Source organism: Eurosta solidaginis, chromosome 2 (genome assembly GCF_040869045.1).
Source record: "Eurosta solidaginis isolate ZX-2024a chromosome 2, ASM4086904v1, whole genome shotgun sequence".
Classification (NCBI taxonomy): domain Eukaryota; kingdom Metazoa; phylum Arthropoda; class Insecta; order Diptera; family Tephritidae; genus Eurosta; species Eurosta solidaginis.
Genome location: NC_090320.1, coordinates 294,295,436 through 294,316,881, shown reverse-complemented (window position 1 = coordinate 294,316,881; position 21,446 = coordinate 294,295,436). Strand labels below are relative to the sequence as shown.

Below are 21,446 nucleotides of genomic sequence, written 5' to 3'. Positions count from 1 at the left end.
TTTAAAATTTGACTTTAAAAACATTTTTTTTTAAAAAGTGGGCGTTGTCGTTCTCCGATTTTGCTAATTTTTATTAAACATACATACAGTAATAAGGTAACGTTCCTGCCAAATTTCATCATGATATCTTTAACGACTGCCAAATTACAGCTTGAAAACTTCTAAATTACCTTCTTTTAAAAGTGGGCGGTGCCACGCCCATTGTCCAAAATTTTACTAGTTTTCTATTCTGCGTCATAAGTTCAACTCACCTACCAAGTTTCATCGCTTAGTCCGTATTTGGTAATGAATTATCGCACTTTTTCGATTTTTCGAAATTTTCGATATCGAAAAAGTGGGCGTGGTTATAGTCCGATATCGTTCATTTTAAATATTTATTTATTTATTTATTAATTTATTTGAACATATTTGTACAAGTAAGACTATGTCTTTTAGATAGTACATCAATCCGACCTTACAACTACAAATTACATATAAAGAGGAGTTTTCTTGAAGAATAAAAGGTAAAGTAGATAATAACAATTAAAAAAGAAAATCTATTAATTTTTATAAGTACATTGTGTGAAAGGAGCATCCTTGGCCCAATAGTTGAATAATCAATGATAGAATTATATAATTAAGATAAGTTGTGGATTAAGGAAGGATATTACTGCTAGTTTGAAACATCTGGCTTTTCTGATTGCTTTCGTCTTGGAGGGTAGTGAGTTCCAAAGACGGATTGTACTGACAAAGAACATTCTGGAGGATGTCACGTACTTAAAGTTAGGGATCAATAGATTCAGAGTCCGAGTAGACTGACACAAAGTTAGTTTATTAAATAAGTAAGGCGGATATTGAAAATGTAGTAGTTTGTGTAAGAAACATAAATTTCTAATATTTAGGAAAGTACAAACGTCGCTTCCGAGAATTTGGGCAGCGTACGAAGATATATGGTCAAATTTCCTCTTAGAAAATACGAACCGAGCAGTATTGTTTATGGCTAGCTGCAATTTATTAAGCGACAGCGAATCAAGGCTACCATAAATAAGTTCTCCATAAGAAATGTGAGGTATTATAAGAGCTTTGACTAGCTTCATTTTAGCGTCTCGCGGTAATAAATAGGCAGTTCTGTATGAGTTACGAACGATATTATAGATTTTACCAACCACAAAGTTGATATGGTCAGTGCAGATCAGATTTGAATTGATTTTGAATCCTAAATTGGTGACAGCATCGTGAAAAAATATTTTATCGCCATTAAGCATAATTTCAGGAAGGCTGCTTAAATCATATGTTATGTTCGATATTGCCATCGCCTTAGATTTTGTAGCATTCAGAGACAAGTTATTTAAAAGAGCCCAGCCGATATCGATCTGAGATGTGTGCCCAGGAACCTACATACCAAATTTCATCAAGATATCTCAAAATATACTCAATTTATCGTGTTAACGGACAGACGGACGGGCGGACGGACATGGCTCAATCGAATTTTTTTTCGATACTGATGATTTTGATATATGGAAGTCTATATCTATCTCGATTCCTTTATACCTGTACAACCAACCGTTATCCAATCAAAGTTAATATACTCTGTGAGCTCTGCTCAACTGAGTATAAAAAAAATTGCTAAAAATAACAAACGGAAATAACAAGTAGTTATAAGCACATCTAAATAATAGAATATAATGTATTTAAAAATGGTTATTAATGTATCTACTAAATAAATAAATAAAAAAAATTTATGTTTACCTACATTGTTAAGTTTTTTCACTTTTCTCAAAAGGTTGATTCTTGAGTTATACCGTTATTCCACACATCCCCTCATATATAAAAATGAATGTTTGTATGTATGTCATCGATTAACTCAAAAACTACTAGACCGATTATTATGAAAATTGGTATATATATATGTATTTTTCCACGGGGAAGGTTTGTATAATGAGTACTTTGATACCGGGTGACTAGGGTCTCGAGTAACCCGACTAGGGACCCGAGTAACTCCAGGAACTGTTTGTACAATATGGGTATCAAATGGAAGCTGTTGATTAATGCTTTAGTACAGAGTGAGCTAATGTGAGAAAGCGACAACCTGGCTAGGCCACTCTGACATAATCGGTTTAAGGGCTAGCCGGGGGAGATCTCATCGGCAGCATTTGTACACCTCTAGGTGCGGCTGCAAGCGGGCGTCTGTCTTGGAGCAAGCGGTTCGCTATATAAACGTGCCAAGTAATATTTTCACCCCCGCTGAGCGGGTTGTGCGCTGGGCTTGGGACCCGCCACGTAAAACCATACTCCAATGAAATATAACAACAAGCCTCGGATAAATACACTCTCTATTGATGACGACCATGGCAAACGTTTGAAGGACAATGAATTGAGGGCATGCACCTGTAACGTCCGCTCCCTGAATGGGATTGGTGCAGATGCCCGGCTGGTTGATGTCCTCGTCAAAGCAAAACCTGACATCACCGCCATCCAAGAAATGCGTTGGACGAAGCAAGGAAGAAAGAAGATCAAAAATTGTGACATATATTGGAGTGGCCATACGAATAAGCGCAGTTTCGGCGTCGGATTCGTGGTGGGAGAGAGACTTTGTCGCCAAGTGCTGGCGTTCACGCCTGCATCTGCGCCCATGCGCCGACAGAGGAGAAAGACGATGAGGTGAAAGCCACTTTTTATGAACAATTAGAACGCACATACGAGCGCTGTCCCCGTCATGATATAAAAGTCGTGCTTGGCGACTTTAACGCCAGGGTGGGCAAAGAAGGTGTTTTTGGCCCTACAGTCGGAAAGTTCAACCTACACAATAAAACTTCTCCTAACGGACTGAGGCTGATTGACTTTGCCGGTGCTCGAAACATGGTCATATCCAGCACGAGGTTCATGCATAAAAAGATACATCAAGCTACTTGGCTGTCTCCTGATTGAAATACTCGTAATCAGATCGATCACGTTGTGATAGACGGACGGCATGCCTCCAGTGTTTTAGATGTGCGCACGATCCGAGGACCTAACATCGATTCGTTGCAGCCAAAATACGCACCCGCCTCAACGCGGCTAAAACCAAGGAACAAAAAACACAAGGAAAGCTAGACGTCGAAAAGCTTCAATCACAACAGACTGCCAATGATATCGCAACTCGACTCTCACACCTGCTCTCTGAGAGCCAACTCATCCTGAAGGAATACTGGAGCAGTGGAAGCATATCTCCAAAGCACTTCGTACTGCCGCCGAGGAAAAAATTGGTTACCGGCGGCCACGAAAAAACAACTGGTACGATGAAGAAACCCGCGTTGCAACCGAAAGAAAAGACGCTGCCTACAGGGCTACGTTAAAAGCGAGCGCGACAAGAGGAGTGTGTGAACGCTATCGTGAGTTGAAAAGGGAAGCGAGACGCCTTTTCAAGAAGAAAAAAGCAGAAGCAGAAAGGCGTGAGTGCGAGGAGCTTGCGCTGCTAGCCACCAGGAATAACGCCCGAAAATTCTACCAAAAAATACGGCGACAGACGGAAGGTTTTAAGACCGGGGCAAACTCCTGTAGGAATGAAAACGAAGAACTTGTAACTGATGTCCAGAGAGTGCTTAGATTATGGAGGGAATGATTCTCTGCTCTCCTAAATGGAGGCAGCAATTCACCGCGCAGAGATGAAGTACCCGATCCCGCAATCGATGATGATGGAATATATGTCCCCCCGCCCGATTATGACGAAGTTAGAATATCAATAACCAAATTGAAAAACAACAAGGCCGTGGGCGCTGATGGATTGCCTGCGGAGCTATTCAAGTTCGGCGGCGAGGAGTTGGTAAGGCGCATGCAGCAGCTTCTTAGCAAAATATGGGCGGACGAAAGCATGACCGACGGTTGGAATCTAAGTGTTCTTTGCCCAGTCCACAAGAAGGGGGATACTGCAAAATGCACCATCTATCGTGGAATCAGTCTTCTTAATATCGCATATAAGGTGCTTTCAAGTGTATTGTGCGAAAGATTGATTGGATCTTATCAGCGCGGCTTCAGACCTGGTAAATCTACCATCGACCAGATTTTCACAATGCGCCAAATCTTGAAAAAAACCCGTGAAAAGAGAATCGACACACATCACCTCTTCGTCGACTTTAAAGCCGCCTTCGACAGCACGAAAAGGAGCTGCCTATATGCCGCTATGTCTGAATTTGGTTTCCCCGCAAAACTTATACGGCTGTGCAAAATGACGTTGAGCAACACTATTAGCTCAGTCAGAATTGGAAAGGACCTCTCCGAGCCGTTCGAAACTAAATGAGGTTTCAGACAGGGTGACCCCCTATCGTGCGATTTCTTTAATTTGATGCTGGAGAAAATTATACTAGCTGCAGAACTTAACCGCACTGGAACAATATACTATAATGGCATATGCTGATGACATTGATATCATCGTCCTAAACACCCGCGCTGTTAGTTCTGCTTACTCCAAACTGGAAAAAGAAGCGGTAAAGATGGGTTTGATGGTGAATGAGGACAAAACGAAGTACCTGCTGTCATCGAGCAAAGAGTCAGCGCATATGCGCCTTGGCAACCACGCTATTGTTGGTAGCCATAATTTCGAAATAGTAAAAGACTTCGTTTATTTGGGAACCAGCATCAACACTAGCAACAACATCAGCACTGAAATCCAGGGAAGAATCAATCTTGCCAATAAATGCTACTTTGGAATAGGTGGCAATTGAAAAGTAAAGTCCTCTCTCGGCCAACGAAAATCATACTCTACAAGTCACTTATCGTACCCGTCCTGCTATATGGGGCAGAAGCATGGACCGTGACAACAGCAGATGAAGCGGCTTTGGGAGTGTTCGAGAGAAAAGTTCTTCGAAAGATTTATGGACCTCTATGCGTTAGCGATGGCATCAACATAGTTCAGCGAATTAAAACGCAGCGGCAGCGCTGGCTAGGCCATGTTACGCGAATGAAAGATGATGCTCCGGCCAAGAAAGTGTTTCTATCGGAACCCGCCTATGGAAGCAGAGGTAGAGGGCGGCCCCCACTTCGTTGGAAGGACCAGGTAGAAAACGATTTAAACTCCCTTGGTGTGACCAATTGGCGCCGGTTGGCGGAGCGAAGGACCGACTGGCGCACCTTGTTGGACGGCCATAACCGTTTAGATGGTTAAGCGCCAATTAAGTAAGTAAATAAGTATGGCTAGGGTCTCGAGATATAGACCAAAACATGGACTCGAGTAACTCCAGGATGTGTTTGTACAATATGGATATCAAATGGAAGCTGTTGATGAGTACTTTAGAACAGGCTAATTTTTATAACTATTTGTGATTTCTGATTGTTATCTGTGACTATGGTATTAAGATATAGTACAAAACGTGGATCCGGGTACCTCTAGAATGTGTTTATACAATACAGATATGAAATAAAAGCTGCTGATGAGTACTTTAGTACAGGACAATTTTCATACCTATTGGCGACTAGGGTCTCGAAAATATGTGTTTATACAAGGGGAGTGTATTTCGAATAATTTTGTGCATTTCATCGTACACTGAAAATAAATTTTCGTAAAAGTGGTATGAAAGACTTTCGTGGTCTTATCTTTCGTACAATGTACGAAAATTTCGTGCATATCACGAAAGAGTTTGAACAATGAAAAAAGATTTTACGAACCTTTCGTAAATATTACGAAAAGGCTTTCGTAAGACATTTCTTTCGTACATGTTACGAAATATTTCGTGTACTTTACTAAATACATTCGTAGATTTCTCCCTACGAAAAATTTCGTACATTGTAGTGTCACACGATCTGGCAACTACTCATACCTCATAATACAACGCTGCAGTTAACACAAGGGTGAGAGTTTCGAATCGCATCCTGACAAAGTCGTATGTGTCGTGAATATAAGAAATAAAAAAGCTTATTTAAATTAATTGAATAAATCTACCGTGTTATTAAAACTAAATCGTTTATCGTTCATTTATTTATAATGGTTTAGTTTCCGTCGTTAATTGTCAAATCGTAAGTAAATGACAATTTCAGGAGGGTTTGGTGAATTTACGGTTGAGACTCCGCTGAAAAGTGCCGTTATAAGTGGTAGCAGCCGCTGTAGTTGCCACAAACACATACGTAAAACGTTCTTCTTGGATAGCCGAACACATAGTACAGGTTTACAAGTATCATATGTATGAGAAGGAAACAATTCCTTTCTCTTTCTAACACACTGCCGTTTAACATTTCGGTCAGTCATACTATTGTGGAACTCAGTGGAACCTGCGTGGAACATGCGTTTGACACTGAACGAAGTGTCAAAATTACCGTGGTTGCTGTCGTGGAAAGCGACGCAGGGAAAAAAAGGAGCGGAATATCAGATATGGGTTGTTGTGAAGGTATATTCTTCTGAACGAATTTTATATGAAAATGTAGTGCACCATTATGGGTCCTACAGAAAATTATACAAAAGTCATATGAGTTGGGGTATCTGAGGACGCGTAGTTATTCCAGTATTAAGAATACAAACACGGGTGCTAAGTTTTTCTACCCGTTCAAAAGTTCTCCGCGAAAAACAGTTTGAAACCGAGGTCGACTGCAATAACCCGTCCAAAAATGTGGAAAGAGAAATGAAAAGACGCGTTTTGTCCTGTTATCAATAGTCCAAAGGAGAAAAAGTATTCGAATTATTGGAAGCGAGGCAAAACGCGTCTATTAATACCTCCCCCGACGGTTTTGGTCGTAGTTTAGCAAACGTCCCCGGTAATAAAGTATCACAATTTGTTAGTTAGAATTGTCCAAAACATATAGATTTTAAATAGAGATGTAATAAAGTACTCGTTTGAAAGTAAATAAGGATATTTCTCTGTAATTTTACGATAAAAATGTTACGCAGTTTTCGTTAGCAGCTACTACACTTTTCTTGAACCTAAGAAGTACGACAGTGCCAAATAGCGTCCACAAATAAAACGAACAATAGTGTTTTTTTTTTGCAAGCGAGCTTGAAAAAAACGCTTCAACTAGCTAAACAGTTTCATTATGGCAAAACCATACAGATGGTTACTTTTTTTAGCTGCTTTGACATTTCTACTTCTAGCGCAGTATGTTTTTGACACTCAACCAGAGAATTACAAAAACAAAATACATGAAATGCGTGTGTTTGTTTGTATGTATGTCACCCTGCCGCCACGCTGTTTTTTTGTTATTTTTGTTTATCTGCACATTCGTATGTTCATTTCATTCGCTCGTTCACAATAGTGCCTTATTTTTGAATATGCAACACTAGCTGTATTTCGTTGCAAACTATTACAATTAAAACACTAGCTAGCTTACCGAATTGCATGGAAAGCAACAATAAAAAGTAATCGAGTTGAGTTGGCTAAGCGGTTTCAACTGAAACCGCTTAGGTAATTGTCGACCTGATTGATAGTGTTGTATAGTGTTATGTGCGAATTGAAAAAGAAGTGCCGTGAGGCAGGATTACCATCTACTGGTAATAAGAAACAATTAATAGAACGTTTAACTGAAAATAGTTTCTCGGATAGTGATAACGGCACTGTAGTGTTAAAACGTATCGCATCGCTAGAAAAAACAATTACAGAATTTGTGTCGGAAAATAGAAACACGCGACTTGCGCAAAATTTTAACCTGCCAATGTCATCGTCACCAATAAGTGTGGTGGAAACAACAACGCAAAATAACTTGTACATATACGTGCGCACATACGCAAATACCATCGACCATGTTCAATAGTCAGCATTCTTTGTGGAACACCGCGCAAAATCAAAGTAGTTTGGGTGATTTAGATTTTTCGTGATCGAGACATGTAACATTTGGGTAGCAACCAACCGTGAATCCGCATTCGCCACCGTCAACGTATGCTCCGTATATGCCAGGACATAGTGTTTTTCCATCGATGCCCAATTATTATAATCCGTATGATAATGTACGCGATATAGTACAACTTTTACCGTATTTTGACCCGTCGTGAAATAAATCGCTGAACGCGAAGCAATTTATTAAACGCGTCGAAAATCCTAAAAACGTATATAATTGGAAAGAAAACACACTTTTGTTTGCCGTTCAACAAAAGGTGCGAGGATCTGCCAAGTATTTGGTCGATTCTCTGCAAGAAGTGTTTGTTTCGTGGCCGCAATTTGTGAATAAATTTCTATTAGATTTTCCGTGTCTTGTAAACGAAGCCGATGTGCACATTAAGATGGCACACACAAAACGTAGTTATAACGAATCCGTTCAAGAATATTATTATCGTATGCTGGCGCTAGGAGCCAAAGGTGGCTTATCTGATGCAAGCATATGTCGTCACATCATAAATGGAATAAACGATTCCGATCTTCGCAAGAAAATCTCTAACGATTATATACGCTGTCAATATTTACTCCGTGATATTACGAACTATAGTGTTTATAACGAAGTGAATTCCGTTCCGCCTAAAATCGGGAATAAGGTGCCGCAAGACAAACCACAGAGTCGAAAATGTCCGTCAAATGCAACCGATGTGCAATCAAAGCCGGTATCACTCGAAAAAGTAAAGTGCTACAATTGTTTTAAATTAGGGCATTACTCAATTAATTATAAAGAGCCCCAACGTAAACCTCGGTGCGAAAAATATAAATGTACCACGCGCAAAACCGCCGAATGCTCAGTGAAAATAAGCAGTCCCGTGAATAAAATAGAAAACTCTACGCGCGATAATAAAACAAATAAAGTGATCAAGGTTAATGAAATTGAAACCGTTGCTTTTGTTGGCCCTGGACGTAGTCATACGTTGATCCAAGAAACCTTCGCGCGTGAACTTGGACAACCGATGAAGCACCTAGCGATTTTACAGGGCTTTTCTGGTGGACAATACGTGAGTTCCGAAAAGCTAACCGCTGTTATTGAAATTGATAACAAAATTCCGACAGATATACTTCTAACTGACGATGAACTGTTATGTGAACCGATACTCCTAGGTAGAGATGTTCTTTGCTCAACAGGCAAACGTTTAGTTATAGAACAGAATCAGTGTCGCATCGAACAAATTCGAAACATTAAAATCACTAATAATTTAAACGTGACCGATCGATAAAAATTTTAAGAGCTATTAAACAAATACTCCCGCGTGTTTGCAAATAATCTTGCCGAAATTGGAAAATGTGGTATTGCCAAAATGACAATTGAACTGAATACCGATAAGCCGGTATATCTTAAACCTTACCGTGTTCCTTTCGCTAAGCGCGAAATTATGTCGCAAATCGTAAATGAACTACTACAAAGCGAAATTATATGCCCTAGTTAATCTGCGTATGCATCTCCTGTAGTTCTCGTGGAGAAAAGTAATGGCGAACACCAATTGTGTGTAGACTACCGTTGTCTCAATAAGGTGAAATAAAAAAAACCGTATCCCATGCCGATCATGGAAGAACAATACGCGAAACTATCCGGAAATAAATTTTATACAACACTCGATTTACGTAGTGGTTATCATCAAATCGAAATTGATGAAAAATCTAAACAATTTACCGCTTTTGTAACCACCGACGGTCATTATGAGTATAATCGAATGCCGTTTGGATTGGTTAACGCTCCCGCATTTTGTCAGTTCACTATGGACAAAATCATTTCTCAAATGCCGCCAAATGAAACAACAAGCTTTCGAAACTTTAAAGGAAAAGCTTGTTAATGAACCCATACTTGTATTACACGATTTAAACGCACAACACGAATACATACCGACGCATCTAGTGTCGGTCTCGTAGGTATATTATTGCAATCAAATGATGGTAAGAACTGGAAACCCGTCGCTTATTATGGCCGTCATTGTACCGACGCCAAAAGCCGCTACCATAGCTACGAGCTAGAAGCGCTCAATCGTTTTAGAATGTATGTTCTCGGAAAATATTTCCGTTTAATCACCGAGTGTTCTGCGCTCGCGAAAATGAAATTTTAAAAAATTAAAACCCAAAATTGCGCGCTGGTGGCTTAAGTAACTAGAGTTTAATTTCGAATGTATCCACCGTCTAGGTAGCTTGCTATCTCACGTAGACACTCTTAGCCGAAATCCTGTCGGAAATGCAACCGAAATAGAGCCTGCCGGATTTGTAGTAAACGTAACCGCAAATCAGCAAGATTGGATTTAACTATGCAGTTACAAGACAAATCCTTATGTGAAAATATCCGTATTCTCAAAGGTGACTTAAAATCTCCACACTTAAACCAACTAAAAACCAAATTCGAACTTAAACATCTCAGATTATTCCGTAAAACACCTAGTGGATCAGTGTTTGTTGTACCAAAATCCGTACGCTAGCGTGTCGTAAAATCGTGACATGATGACTGTGGTTATCCGGCTCTCGAAAAGACAATTGATCGTATCTAAAAATCATATTGGTTCCCAAATCTCAGACGTTATGTGAAAAGTTATATATCAGCTTGTGTACAATGTTGTTACCAAAAACACCACGCTGGTAAAACCAAAGGCCGTATGCATTTTGGCCCAGTAGAACCTATACCTTTCAAATTAATACATATTGACCATATGGGTCCGTTCGTACGCAGTAAACGTGGTAATACTTACGTCTTAGCAATCTATGACGCTTTTTCGAAGTCTCTAATTGTAAAGGCCGTACGAAATACCAAAACCGCTTCCGTATTAAACGCATTAAATTAAATGTCGAGTTATTTCGGTTTGCCCATCCAAATCGTTAGCGATCGAGGAACCGCATTTACCGCGAAAGCATTCGAAAGTTATTGCAGCCTATACGAAATTCGTCATGTAAAAACCGCCGTCCGAACACCTCACGCAAACGGGCAGATTGAACGCACTAATCAATCAATTTTAAATTTCATCCGTACTACAACCGACAACGCAAAAGACTGGGAATTAAATTTAATAGAACTCCAGTGGACTATAAATTCTCAACGCAATTCAACTACGCGTTTTTTCCCCAAATTAATTAGTCTTTTACTTTAATCTACGGGATGTAATTCAAAATCAATTACTCGCAACTATTCAAGACGACTTAACCGACGATAAATCCACGATGCCAATATCTCATAAATGGAACAAGCCGTAATAAACATAAATAGTGAACGAGCCAAATGGAAGTTAGATTCGATCGACGTCACTCTGAAACCACAGTATATAATGAAAATGATCTATTAGTGCTTGAAAACGGTGTATCACGAAAATTAGAACCACGATATCGAGGTCCGTATATCCTATCCAAGGTTTTGGGTAATGATCGATATCTCATCGCCGACATACCTGGTATGCAAATTACAAATAAAAAGTTCTGTTCAGTTTATACTTCCGATAAAATGAAGCGTTGGTGCGCTAGTGCCCCTGAGCTAGACGATTCTGATTCGTTCTCGGAAATCGGAGACGATTTGTCGTCAGAATTGGCCGAGCTGTCACACGATCTGGCAACTACTCATACCTCATAATACAACGCTGCAGTTAACACGAGAGTGAGAGTTTGACATCTCATCCTGACAAAGTCGTACGTGTCGTGAATATAGGAAATAAAAAAGCTTATTTAAATTAATTGAATAAATCTACCGTGTTTTTAAAACTAAAGCGTTTATCGTTCATTTATTTATAATGGTTTAGTTTCCGTCGTTAATTGTCAAATCGTAAGTAAGTGACAGTAATATTTACAAATGGGTTTGAAGTCTAACGAAATTTGTAATTCCGCTTTCGTACAATGTACGAAAAATTTCGTACATGTATGTGAAAACTATGACTTAGCCGGCGGTTGAACAGGCAGTGATGGCGTAACGCTATGTAGCTGCGAATTATAATCCTGAAATCTCCGGTTCGATGCCCGGTCAAAGTGGAGAGGAATTTTCTAATTGCTAATTCGTAAATACTACCAAACTCTTTCGTAAATACTACGAAATTATTCGTAAATGGTACGAATGCAAATTTAATTTTCAGTATACGAAACTCTTTTGTAAATACTACGAAATTTTTCGTAAATATACTAAAGACCTGATGTCTCATTCTTTCGTAATATGTACGAAAGCACTTTCGTACATTCTACGAAATCTTTCGTTCCTCAAAATTACGAAAGATTTCGTACAATGTACGAAATATTTCGTTCTATTAACGAAATTTTATTTTCAGTGTAGGCAAAATTTATTTAGATAAATACTTTAATCGAGTTGAATATTTGTAGTTTCCGTGAGCTGATTATATTAATTTTCTACAGTGAATTTATGAAGATCATCGAATGTGTAAGTTAACACAGCGGTATGTATGCCTGTATCAATTTCAATTAATACACAAACATACGTATATGAACATTCATTCAAACAAGCGAGCGCAGCGATGGCTGACCGCATCGGAAATCAATCATTATACAATGCTGCTGTGATTCACAAACACTTTGCTTAAATACTTTTTCTTCGTGCCGACGCGTTGTAATAACCGAAGCCGAAGCGATTGCACGATGTAGCTGAACAAGTCGTCACTAAAAAAGTACTTAAACAGGGCAGTTTTTAATTAGATTTAAGACGTATTGAATTAAGTGAACAAGTGAGAAATAAAATTTTTACAGGTAGTTTCCAAATATACCAAAAGAGATCAAAAAATATCACATTTTTTGATAGCATCGTATACCATCGGCGACGTGGCGACATCTTATAAATTCATCATCACACGTTCCTGTTTAATTATCACGTCGTTCCTATTTAATTATGCCTCCAAAGCGACGAGCAATTGGCTGATCTAAACCTCACGCACGAAACAGAAGGGCATAACGAGCCTCAGAATCAGTCGAGCAATGAGCATCAAGGATGGAAAATTTTCGAGTACACGCCGCTGGAACCCGTTCGTCTGAATTGTCTGAACAACGAGCATCCAGGCTGCAAAATCTTCGTGTACAGGTCGCTAGGACCCGTTCATCTGAACAACGAGCATCAAGGCTGCAAAATGTTCGAATAAGTACTGTCGTAGTGCATTCCATTATGACAGTAATAATGATTACGGTCTTCATCCAAATGTCGTCATTGGAAAAATGGATAAAATTTGCATGTATTGTAGTGCACTCAAATTTAAAAATGAAATGCCTGGAATGTGCTGCGCCTGTGGAAAAGTTAAGCTACCAGAATTACATTCACCACCCAACCATTGTCAACGTTTCTATCTGGTGTTACACCTGTATCGAAGCATTTTTTGGAAAACATCTGCAAGTGCAATTCATGTTTCCAAATGACATCATTCGGTGCAAGGAACATCGTGCGCAAAAATTACATGCCAACATTCAAAGTCCAAGGGCAAATTTATCATCATGCCGGATCGCTTCTACCATTGCCGGACGCAGATCACAAGTTCCTTCAAATTTATTTTATGGCAAATAGGATGAATAAATTGAACAACGATGTCATTACAATGCGGGCAATAGACGAGAAATTGTGGCTGCGTTACAAAGTTTTTTCGATCAACACAATAAATTAAGTCGGTTGTTTAAAACCGCCATTCAACGAATGCCAGCCGATGACTATAGAGTTGTGATTCGAGCAGACAAAAGACCCGTTGGCCAACAGGAGAGACAATTCAATGCGCCAACAATCGATGAAGTGGCGATCGTAATATATAGTTGGCGAACATTTTGAATCGCGGGACATAATTCTCCATCGAAGAAGTGGTGACATTCAGCGAGTCTCCGAAACTCATCGCTCATACGACGGATTGCAGTATCCGATTCTGTTTTGGCGAGGAGATGATCATTTTAACATCAAAATGAGAAATCCACGAAGAGATGAGGAAACGAATAAGAAAATCAGCGCCATGAATTATTATTCGTATCGATTGATGATTCATCAAAACGCTGAAAACCACATTCTGAAATGTACACAATTGTTCCATCAATATATCGTCGACATGTACGCGAAGATTGAAACTGAACGGCTCCTATATATTCGATTGAATCAAACTGAGTTGCGTTCTGAAGAGTACATCCATTTACGTGACGCAATCGTTAATGATGGCAACGTCAATGCAAACAATTGGGAAGAATGGTAATATTACCGTCTACATTCACGGGGAGTCCACGGCACATGAATGAATACGCACAAGATGCGATGACATACGTTCGCGCATATGGTTGTCCCGATTTGTTCGTCACCTTTACATGCAATCCATGAAATTAAAGAACTTCTATTAGTTGGGCAATCATCTTCGGACCGCCATGACATTACCGCATGCGTATTTAAACAAAAATTGAAATGTTTGATGGTTTTATTATCAAGCATAATTTTTTTGGAGAGACACGCTGATCGATGTATTCCATTGAATGGCAGAAAAGAGGTTTGCCACATGCACATATTTTGGTTTGGTTGATCAACAAAATTATGCCAGATCAAATTGATCAAATCATCTCAGCAGAAATACCAGATAAACACATTGATCCAGACTTATTCGACGTCGTCACCAAAACTATGATCCATGGTCCATGTGGCGCATTTAGCAACAATTCACCATGCATGTCTCATGGGAAATAATCGAAACGATACCCAAGGAAATTGGTTTCTGATACCATCATTGGCAATAACCAATATCACCTGTATCGTGGACGATCAGTTGAGGAAGGTGGCAGATCTGCCGTTGTGAAAGTACGAAACATTGATACTGAAGTAGATAATCGTTGTATTGTGCCATATTCACCATTGCTTTCATAGATCTTCAAAGCACGCATTAATGTTGAGTATTGCAATTCAGTGAAGTCGATCAAATACATTTGCAGCATATGTCAGCAAAGGAAGCGACATGGCAGTCTTCGGAGTAGGGAATGTAGCTGCACCGCTCGATGGAATCAATCAATACCAACTTGGACGCTATGAAGCAGTATGGCGCATCTTATCATTTCCAATCCATGAACGATATCCAACAGTAGTACACTTGGCGGTGCAGCAGCAGATAATGTACGTTCAAGAGCATTGGTTCCACCGGCAACAACTTTAACTGCGTTTTACTCATTGTGCCAGTGCTAAGACTTTGCTTTATTCTGAGGTGCCGAAATTCTACACGTGGAATGCATTGGCTAAAAAATTTCAACGTAGCAAACAAGGTAAAGCAGTTGTAGGACATCGCAATTTATATTCCAGTGATGCCTTGGGTCGCCTGTACATTGTTAATTCGAATATTAAAGAATGTTTCTATCTAAGATTACTGTTGATCAATATACGTGGACCAATATCCTTCCAAGATTTAAGAAGAGTCAACGGTCAGCTTTGCACCACTTATAGCCAAGCTTGCCAGGAACTAAATATTCTTGAGGATGATGCACATTGGGATACTGCACTAGCTGATGCATCGCATACTGCTCGACCACAGCAAATACGCACGCTATTTGCCATAATATTGACAACCTGCTTCCCATCTAATCCAAAAGATCTTTGGGAAAAATACAAGGACAACACGAGTGATGATATTCTACATCGTCTGCCAGCAAACTTCTGTAAGATCACAGAAAGCATCGACGAATTGGGGCAAAAAGTTTTCCCAAAAATTGCACAAAACTACAAAAACCATCATAATATAGGAACACAAATTCGATAAGATATTTTGGATAGTTGAAATTGGCTAAGAAGATTCTTAATGTGAGAAAATCTTACGGCAGAAATGGATAAAAACCTTTGAAGACATTTGAGAGGTAAAAGGGGGATACCCTCGCCAATGTATTGCATCAGCTGGGTTAACAGCAAGCTCTTCTGGGAAGTTAAGTAATCAACAAGTAAGGAAGGCTAAGTTCGGGTGTAACCGAACATTACATACTCAGTTGAGAGCTATGGAGACAAAATAAGGAAAATCACCATGTAGGGTAACCCTGGAATGTGGTTGTATGACATGTGTATCAAATGGAAGGTATTAAAGAGTATTTTAAGAGAGAGTAGGCCATAGTTCTATGGATGCACACCGTTTAGGGATATCGCCATAAAGGTGGACCAGGGCTGACTCTAGAATGTGTTTGTACGATATGGGTATCAAATGAAAGGTGATAATGAGTATTTTAAAAGGGAATGGGCTTTAGTTCTATAGGTGAAAGCCTTTTCGAGAAATCGCCATAAAGGTGGACCAGGGGTGACTCTAGAATATGTTTGTATGATATGGGTATCAAATGAAAGCTGTTAATGAGTATTTTGGACGCCTTTTCGAGATATCGCCATTAGGGTGGGCCAGGGGTGACTCTAGAATGTTTGTACGATATGGGTATCAAACGAAAGGTGTTACTGAGCATTTTAAGAGGGAGTGGGCATTAGGTCTATAGGTGGACGCCTTTTCGAGATATCGCCATTAGGGTGGGCCAGGGGTGACTCTGGAATGTGTTTGTACGATATGGGTATCAAATGAAAGGTGGTAATGAGTATTTTAAAAGGGAGTAATCCTTAGTTCTATAGGTGGACGCCTTTTCGAGATATCGCCATAAAGGTGGACCAAGGGTGACTCTAGAATGTTTGTACGATATGGGTATCAAACGAAAGGTGTTACTGAGCATTTTAAGAGGGAGTGGGCATTAGGTCTATAGGTGGACGCCTTTTCGAGATATCGCCATTAGGGTGGGCCAGGGTGACTCTAGAATGTGTTTGTACGATATGGGTATCAAATGAAAGGTGGTAATGAGTATTTTAAAAGGGAGTAATCCTTAGTTCTATAGCTGGACGAGTTTTCGAGATATCGCCATAAAGGTCGACCAAGGGTGACTCTAGAATGTTTGTACGATATTGGTATCAAACGAAAGATGTTACTGAGCATTTTAAGAGGGAGTGGGCATTAAGTCTATAGGTGGACGCCTTTTCGAGATATCACCATTAGGGTGGGACAGGGGTGACTCTAGAATGTTTGTACGATATGGGTATCAAACGAAAGGTGTTACTGAGCATTTTAAGAGGGAGTGGGCATTAGTTCTATAGGTGGACGCCTTTTCGAGATATCGCCATTAGGGTGGGCCAGGGGTGACTCTTGAATGTTTGTACGATATGGGTATCAAACGAAAGGTGTTACTGAGCATTTTAAGAGGGAGTGGACATTAGGTCTATAGGTGGACGCCTTTTCGAGATATCGCCATTAGGGTGGGCCAGGGGTGACTCTAGAATGTTTGTACGATATGGGTATCAAATTAAAGATATTAATGAGGGTTTTAAAAGGGAGTGGTGATAGTTGTATATGTGAAGGCCTTTTCCAAATATCGACCAATATATGAACCAGGGTGACCCAGAATATCATCTGTCGGATACCGCTAATTTATTTATTAAATATGTAATACCACTAACAGTATTCCTGCCAAGATTCCAAGGGCTGTTGATTTCGCCTTGTAGAACTTTTTCATTTTCTTCTACTTAATATGGTAGGTGTCACACCCATTTTACAAAGTTTTTTCCAAAGTTATATTTTGCGTCAATAAACCAATCCAGTTACCATGTTTCATCCCTTTTTTCGTATTTGGTATAGAATTATGGAATTTTTTTCATTTTTCGTAATTTTCGATATCGATAAAGTGGGCGTGGTTATGGTCGGATTTCGGTCATTTTTTATACCAAGATAAAGTGAGTTCAGATAAGTACGTGGGCTAAGTTTAGTAAAGATATATCGGTTTTTGCTCAAGTTATTGTGTTAACGGCCGAGCGGAAGGACAGACGGTAAAAACTGGGCGTGGCTTCCACCGATTTCCCGCATTTTCACAGGGGACAGTTACCGTCATAGAGTCTATGCCCCTACCAAATTTGAGAAGGATTGGTAAATTTTTGTTCGACTTATGGCATTAAAAGTATTCTAGACAAACTAAATGAAAATGGGCGGAGCCACGCCCATTTTGAAATTTTCTTTTATTTTTGTATTTTGTTGCATCATATCATTACTGGAGTTGAATTTTGACTTAATTTACTTATATACAGTAAAGATATTAAATTTTTTGTTAAAATTTGAATTTAAAAAAATTTTTTTTTAAAAAATGGGCGTGTTCTTCATCCAATTTTGCTAATTTTTATTTAGCACATATATAGTAATAGTAGTAACGTTCCTGCCAAATTTCATCATGATATCTTCAACGACTGCCAAATTAGAGCTTGCAAAACTTTTAAATTACCTTCTTGTAAAAGTCGGCGGTGCCACGCCCATTGTCCAAAATCTTACTAATTTTCTATTCTGCGTCATAACGTCAACCCATCTACCAAGTTTCATCGCTTTAACCGCCTTTGGCAATGAATTATCGCATTTTTTCGGTTTTTCGAAATTTTCGATATCGAAAAAGTGGGCGTGGTTATAGTCCGATATCGTTCATTTTAAATAGCGATCTGAGATGAGTGCTCAGGAACCTACATACCAAATTTCATCAAGATACCTCAAAATTTACTCAAGTTGTCGTGTTATCGGACGGACGGACGGACATGGCTCAATCAAATTTTTTTTCGATCCTGATTATTTTGATATATGGAAGTCTATATCTATCTCGATTCCTTTATATATGTACAACCAACCGTTATCCAATCAAACTTAATATACTCTGTGAGCTCTGCTCAACTGAGTATAAAAATGCAAATGTATTTATGTCGCATAAATAAAAGTGCGAAAGTATGTTCGTGCGAATAAATAGATTAGAGAAAAATGTTTGGTTTTGCTCAACTTTCTAAATGTTTCCAAAAAATCTCTATTTGGACCATTCACCGCAATAAATTATTAAAACAAAGGAAAATTCTAAACGTTACAGTTGATGATAGCCTGAATATCTGCTTGAAGGAAAAATTTCTGGTAAAATAGTTATTGTTTGTTTATGAAATGAATATTTATATAGCCTTAGTAACTGCAAAACGTATTGGATTATTTACTTCTTAGTGTTAGGCGATAAAATTGTGTAATAATTGCTGGCAGGGGAACGTTGATATGTATTTCAACCGACGGCAGAAATAAACTACGGAGTTTATAACGTGGCCGAATCGATCCTCTTGGTATTTTTATACTCAGTTGAGCAGAGCTCACAGAGTATATTAACTTTGATTGGATAACGGGTGGTTGTACAGGTATAAAGGAATCGAGATAGATATAGACTTCCATATATTAAAATCATCAGGATCGAAAAAAATTTGATTGAGCCATGTCCGTCCGTCTGCCCGTTAACACGATAACTTGAGTAAATTATGAGGTATCTTGATGAAATTTGGTATGTAGGTTCCTGAGCACTCATCTCATATCGCTAATTAAAATTAACGATATCGGACTATAACCACGCCCACTTTTTCGATATCGAAAATTTCGAAAAACCGAAAATGGGCGATAATTCATTACCAAAGGCGGATAAAGCGATGAAACTTGGTAAGTGAGTTGAATTTATGACGCAGAATAGAAAATAAGTAAAATTTTGAACAATGGGCGTGGCACCGCCCACTTTTAAAAGAACGTAATTTAGAAGTTTTGCAAGCTGTAATTTCGCAGTCGTTGGAGATATCATGATGAAATTTGGCAGGAACGTTACTCCTATTACTATATGTGTGCATAAAAAATTTTCAAAATCAGAGAACGACCACGCCCACTTTAAAAAAAAATTTTTTTTAAGTCAAATTTTAACAAAAAATTGAATATCTTTACAGTATATAAGTAAATTATGTCAAGATTTAGCTCCAGTAATGATATGGTGCAACAAAATACAAAAATAAAAGAAAATTTCAAAATTGGCGTGGCTCCGCCCTTTTTCTTTTAATTTGTTCTGGATAATTTTAATGACATAATTCGAAGAAAAATTTACCAATCCTAGTGAAATTGGTAACGGCTTAGCTTCTAGGACGATAAATTATTTCTGTGAAAAAGAGCGAAATCGGTTGAAGCCACTCCCAGTTTTTATACACAGTCGACCGTCTGTACTTCCGATAGGCCATTAACACGAAAAGAAAATGAAAAAGTTCTGCAGGGCGAAATAAAAAACCCTTGAAATCTTGTCAGGAATACTGTTCGTGGTATTACATATTTAATAAATAAATTAGCGGTATCCGACAGATGATATTCTGGGTCACCCTGGTTCATATATTGGTCGATATTTGGAAAACGCCTTCACATATACAACTATCACCACTCCCTTTTAAAACCCTCATTAATATCTTTAATTTGATACCCATATCGCACAAACACATTCTAGAGTCACCCCTGCTCCACCTTTATGGCGATATCTCGAAACGGCGACCACCTATACAACTACCAACACTCCCTTTTGAAACCCTCATTAATATCTTTAATTTGATACCCATATCGTACAAACACATTCTAGAGTCACCCCTGCTCCACCTAAATGGCTTCCACTTATAGAACTATGGCCCACTCCATCATAAAATACTCTTTAATACCTTTCATTTTAAACCCATGTCATACAAACACATTCCAGGGTTACCCTCGGTTCATTTTCCTACATGGTTATTTTCCCTTATGTTGTCACCATAGCTCTCAACTGAGTATGTAATGTTCGGTTACACCCGAACGTAGCCTTCCTTACTTGTTAAAGTTTGTTTGAGTGTGAACGCATTGAATGTAGCCAATAGCCTATCAGAAATCAGATTCATCGAGCTCAATAAGGTTATGTTAGGTTGAACTGGCTGGTCCGAGAGGACCCCACATAGACTATATGCGTCCATTGCGTTTCTTTAACGACTAAACTGAGAAATAATATTTAAAACCAGGACCTATCTTATAAAATTCCTCCGTCCTCTTGATAAAGCTTTCTAGGACCTATACCAATAGCTGTTTCACGATCTAATTTAAACACAGGAAAAATTCAAAAACAGGATGTATATATTTCTCTAAATTTAAAACAAAAGGACATATAGCAGTATATCCTTTACTACAACACTATTTTTTTCCGAAAGGATAATATAATTTAGTTACTTACATATCAAACTGATGTTTTACCATTTTGTTCAGTATTATCTTGTAGAGATCAGAACCAAATATATATCACTTACGTCTTCGACACTGAAACTGACAATGTGATATTAAAATTTTTCACACCTTTTATACTTGTACTCTACGCCGATTTTGTTCAGCGAAAATTCCACACACATGCAAAACAGATTATACCATTCCAAACAAAAACAGTAAGTAGCCTAAGTTCGGGTAACATTGTATATACCCTACAGAAAAAATGAGAGACAGTCACGCAAAGCGACAGTCTCGCAATAGGTTTAGGCCCGTCAATTTTTCTCAGATACATATACAAATTTCCATTTTCTACATACTCGCGTCTCTGTTATGTGCATTTCGTAACACAGTGTAAAAAAAATAAACTGTTTGGCAAATTTTCGTGTATTTACAAAAGATGTATTGTTTTCTGCTTATTGATTTAACCCTTGGTTGGTCACCCTGTGTTGGTGAAAACATAAATGTCAAATGGATCCATCTGCTAGGTGGCTATCTTGCACATATAATCTAGCTTAACTGGAGATAGTAAAATGGCCCTTAATTACTACCTCCGAAATGATGATAATCGGATGCATATCGGGACAGTGGGTAGCCACACTTGTATCAA

The 21,446-nt window shown here is 38.8% G+C and overlaps 1 protein-coding gene across 1 annotated transcript in view; it reads right to left on the bottom strand.

Annotated features, from left to right (window-relative positions):
• Nucleotides 1-20,890, bottom strand: part of LOC137241230 (apolipoprotein D-like) — a 112,579-nt gene extending 91,689 nt beyond the window's left edge. Inside the window, exon 1 of the mRNA XM_067768597.1 lies at nucleotides 20,811-20,890. Within this exon, the coding sequence (XP_067624698.1) occupies nucleotides 20,811-20,833 (23 nt within the window). The 5' untranslated portion in view covers nucleotides 20,834-20,890. The remainder of the gene's footprint in view (nucleotides 1-20,810) is intronic.
• Between the last annotated feature and the right edge of the window lie 556 nt (nucleotides 20,891-21,446).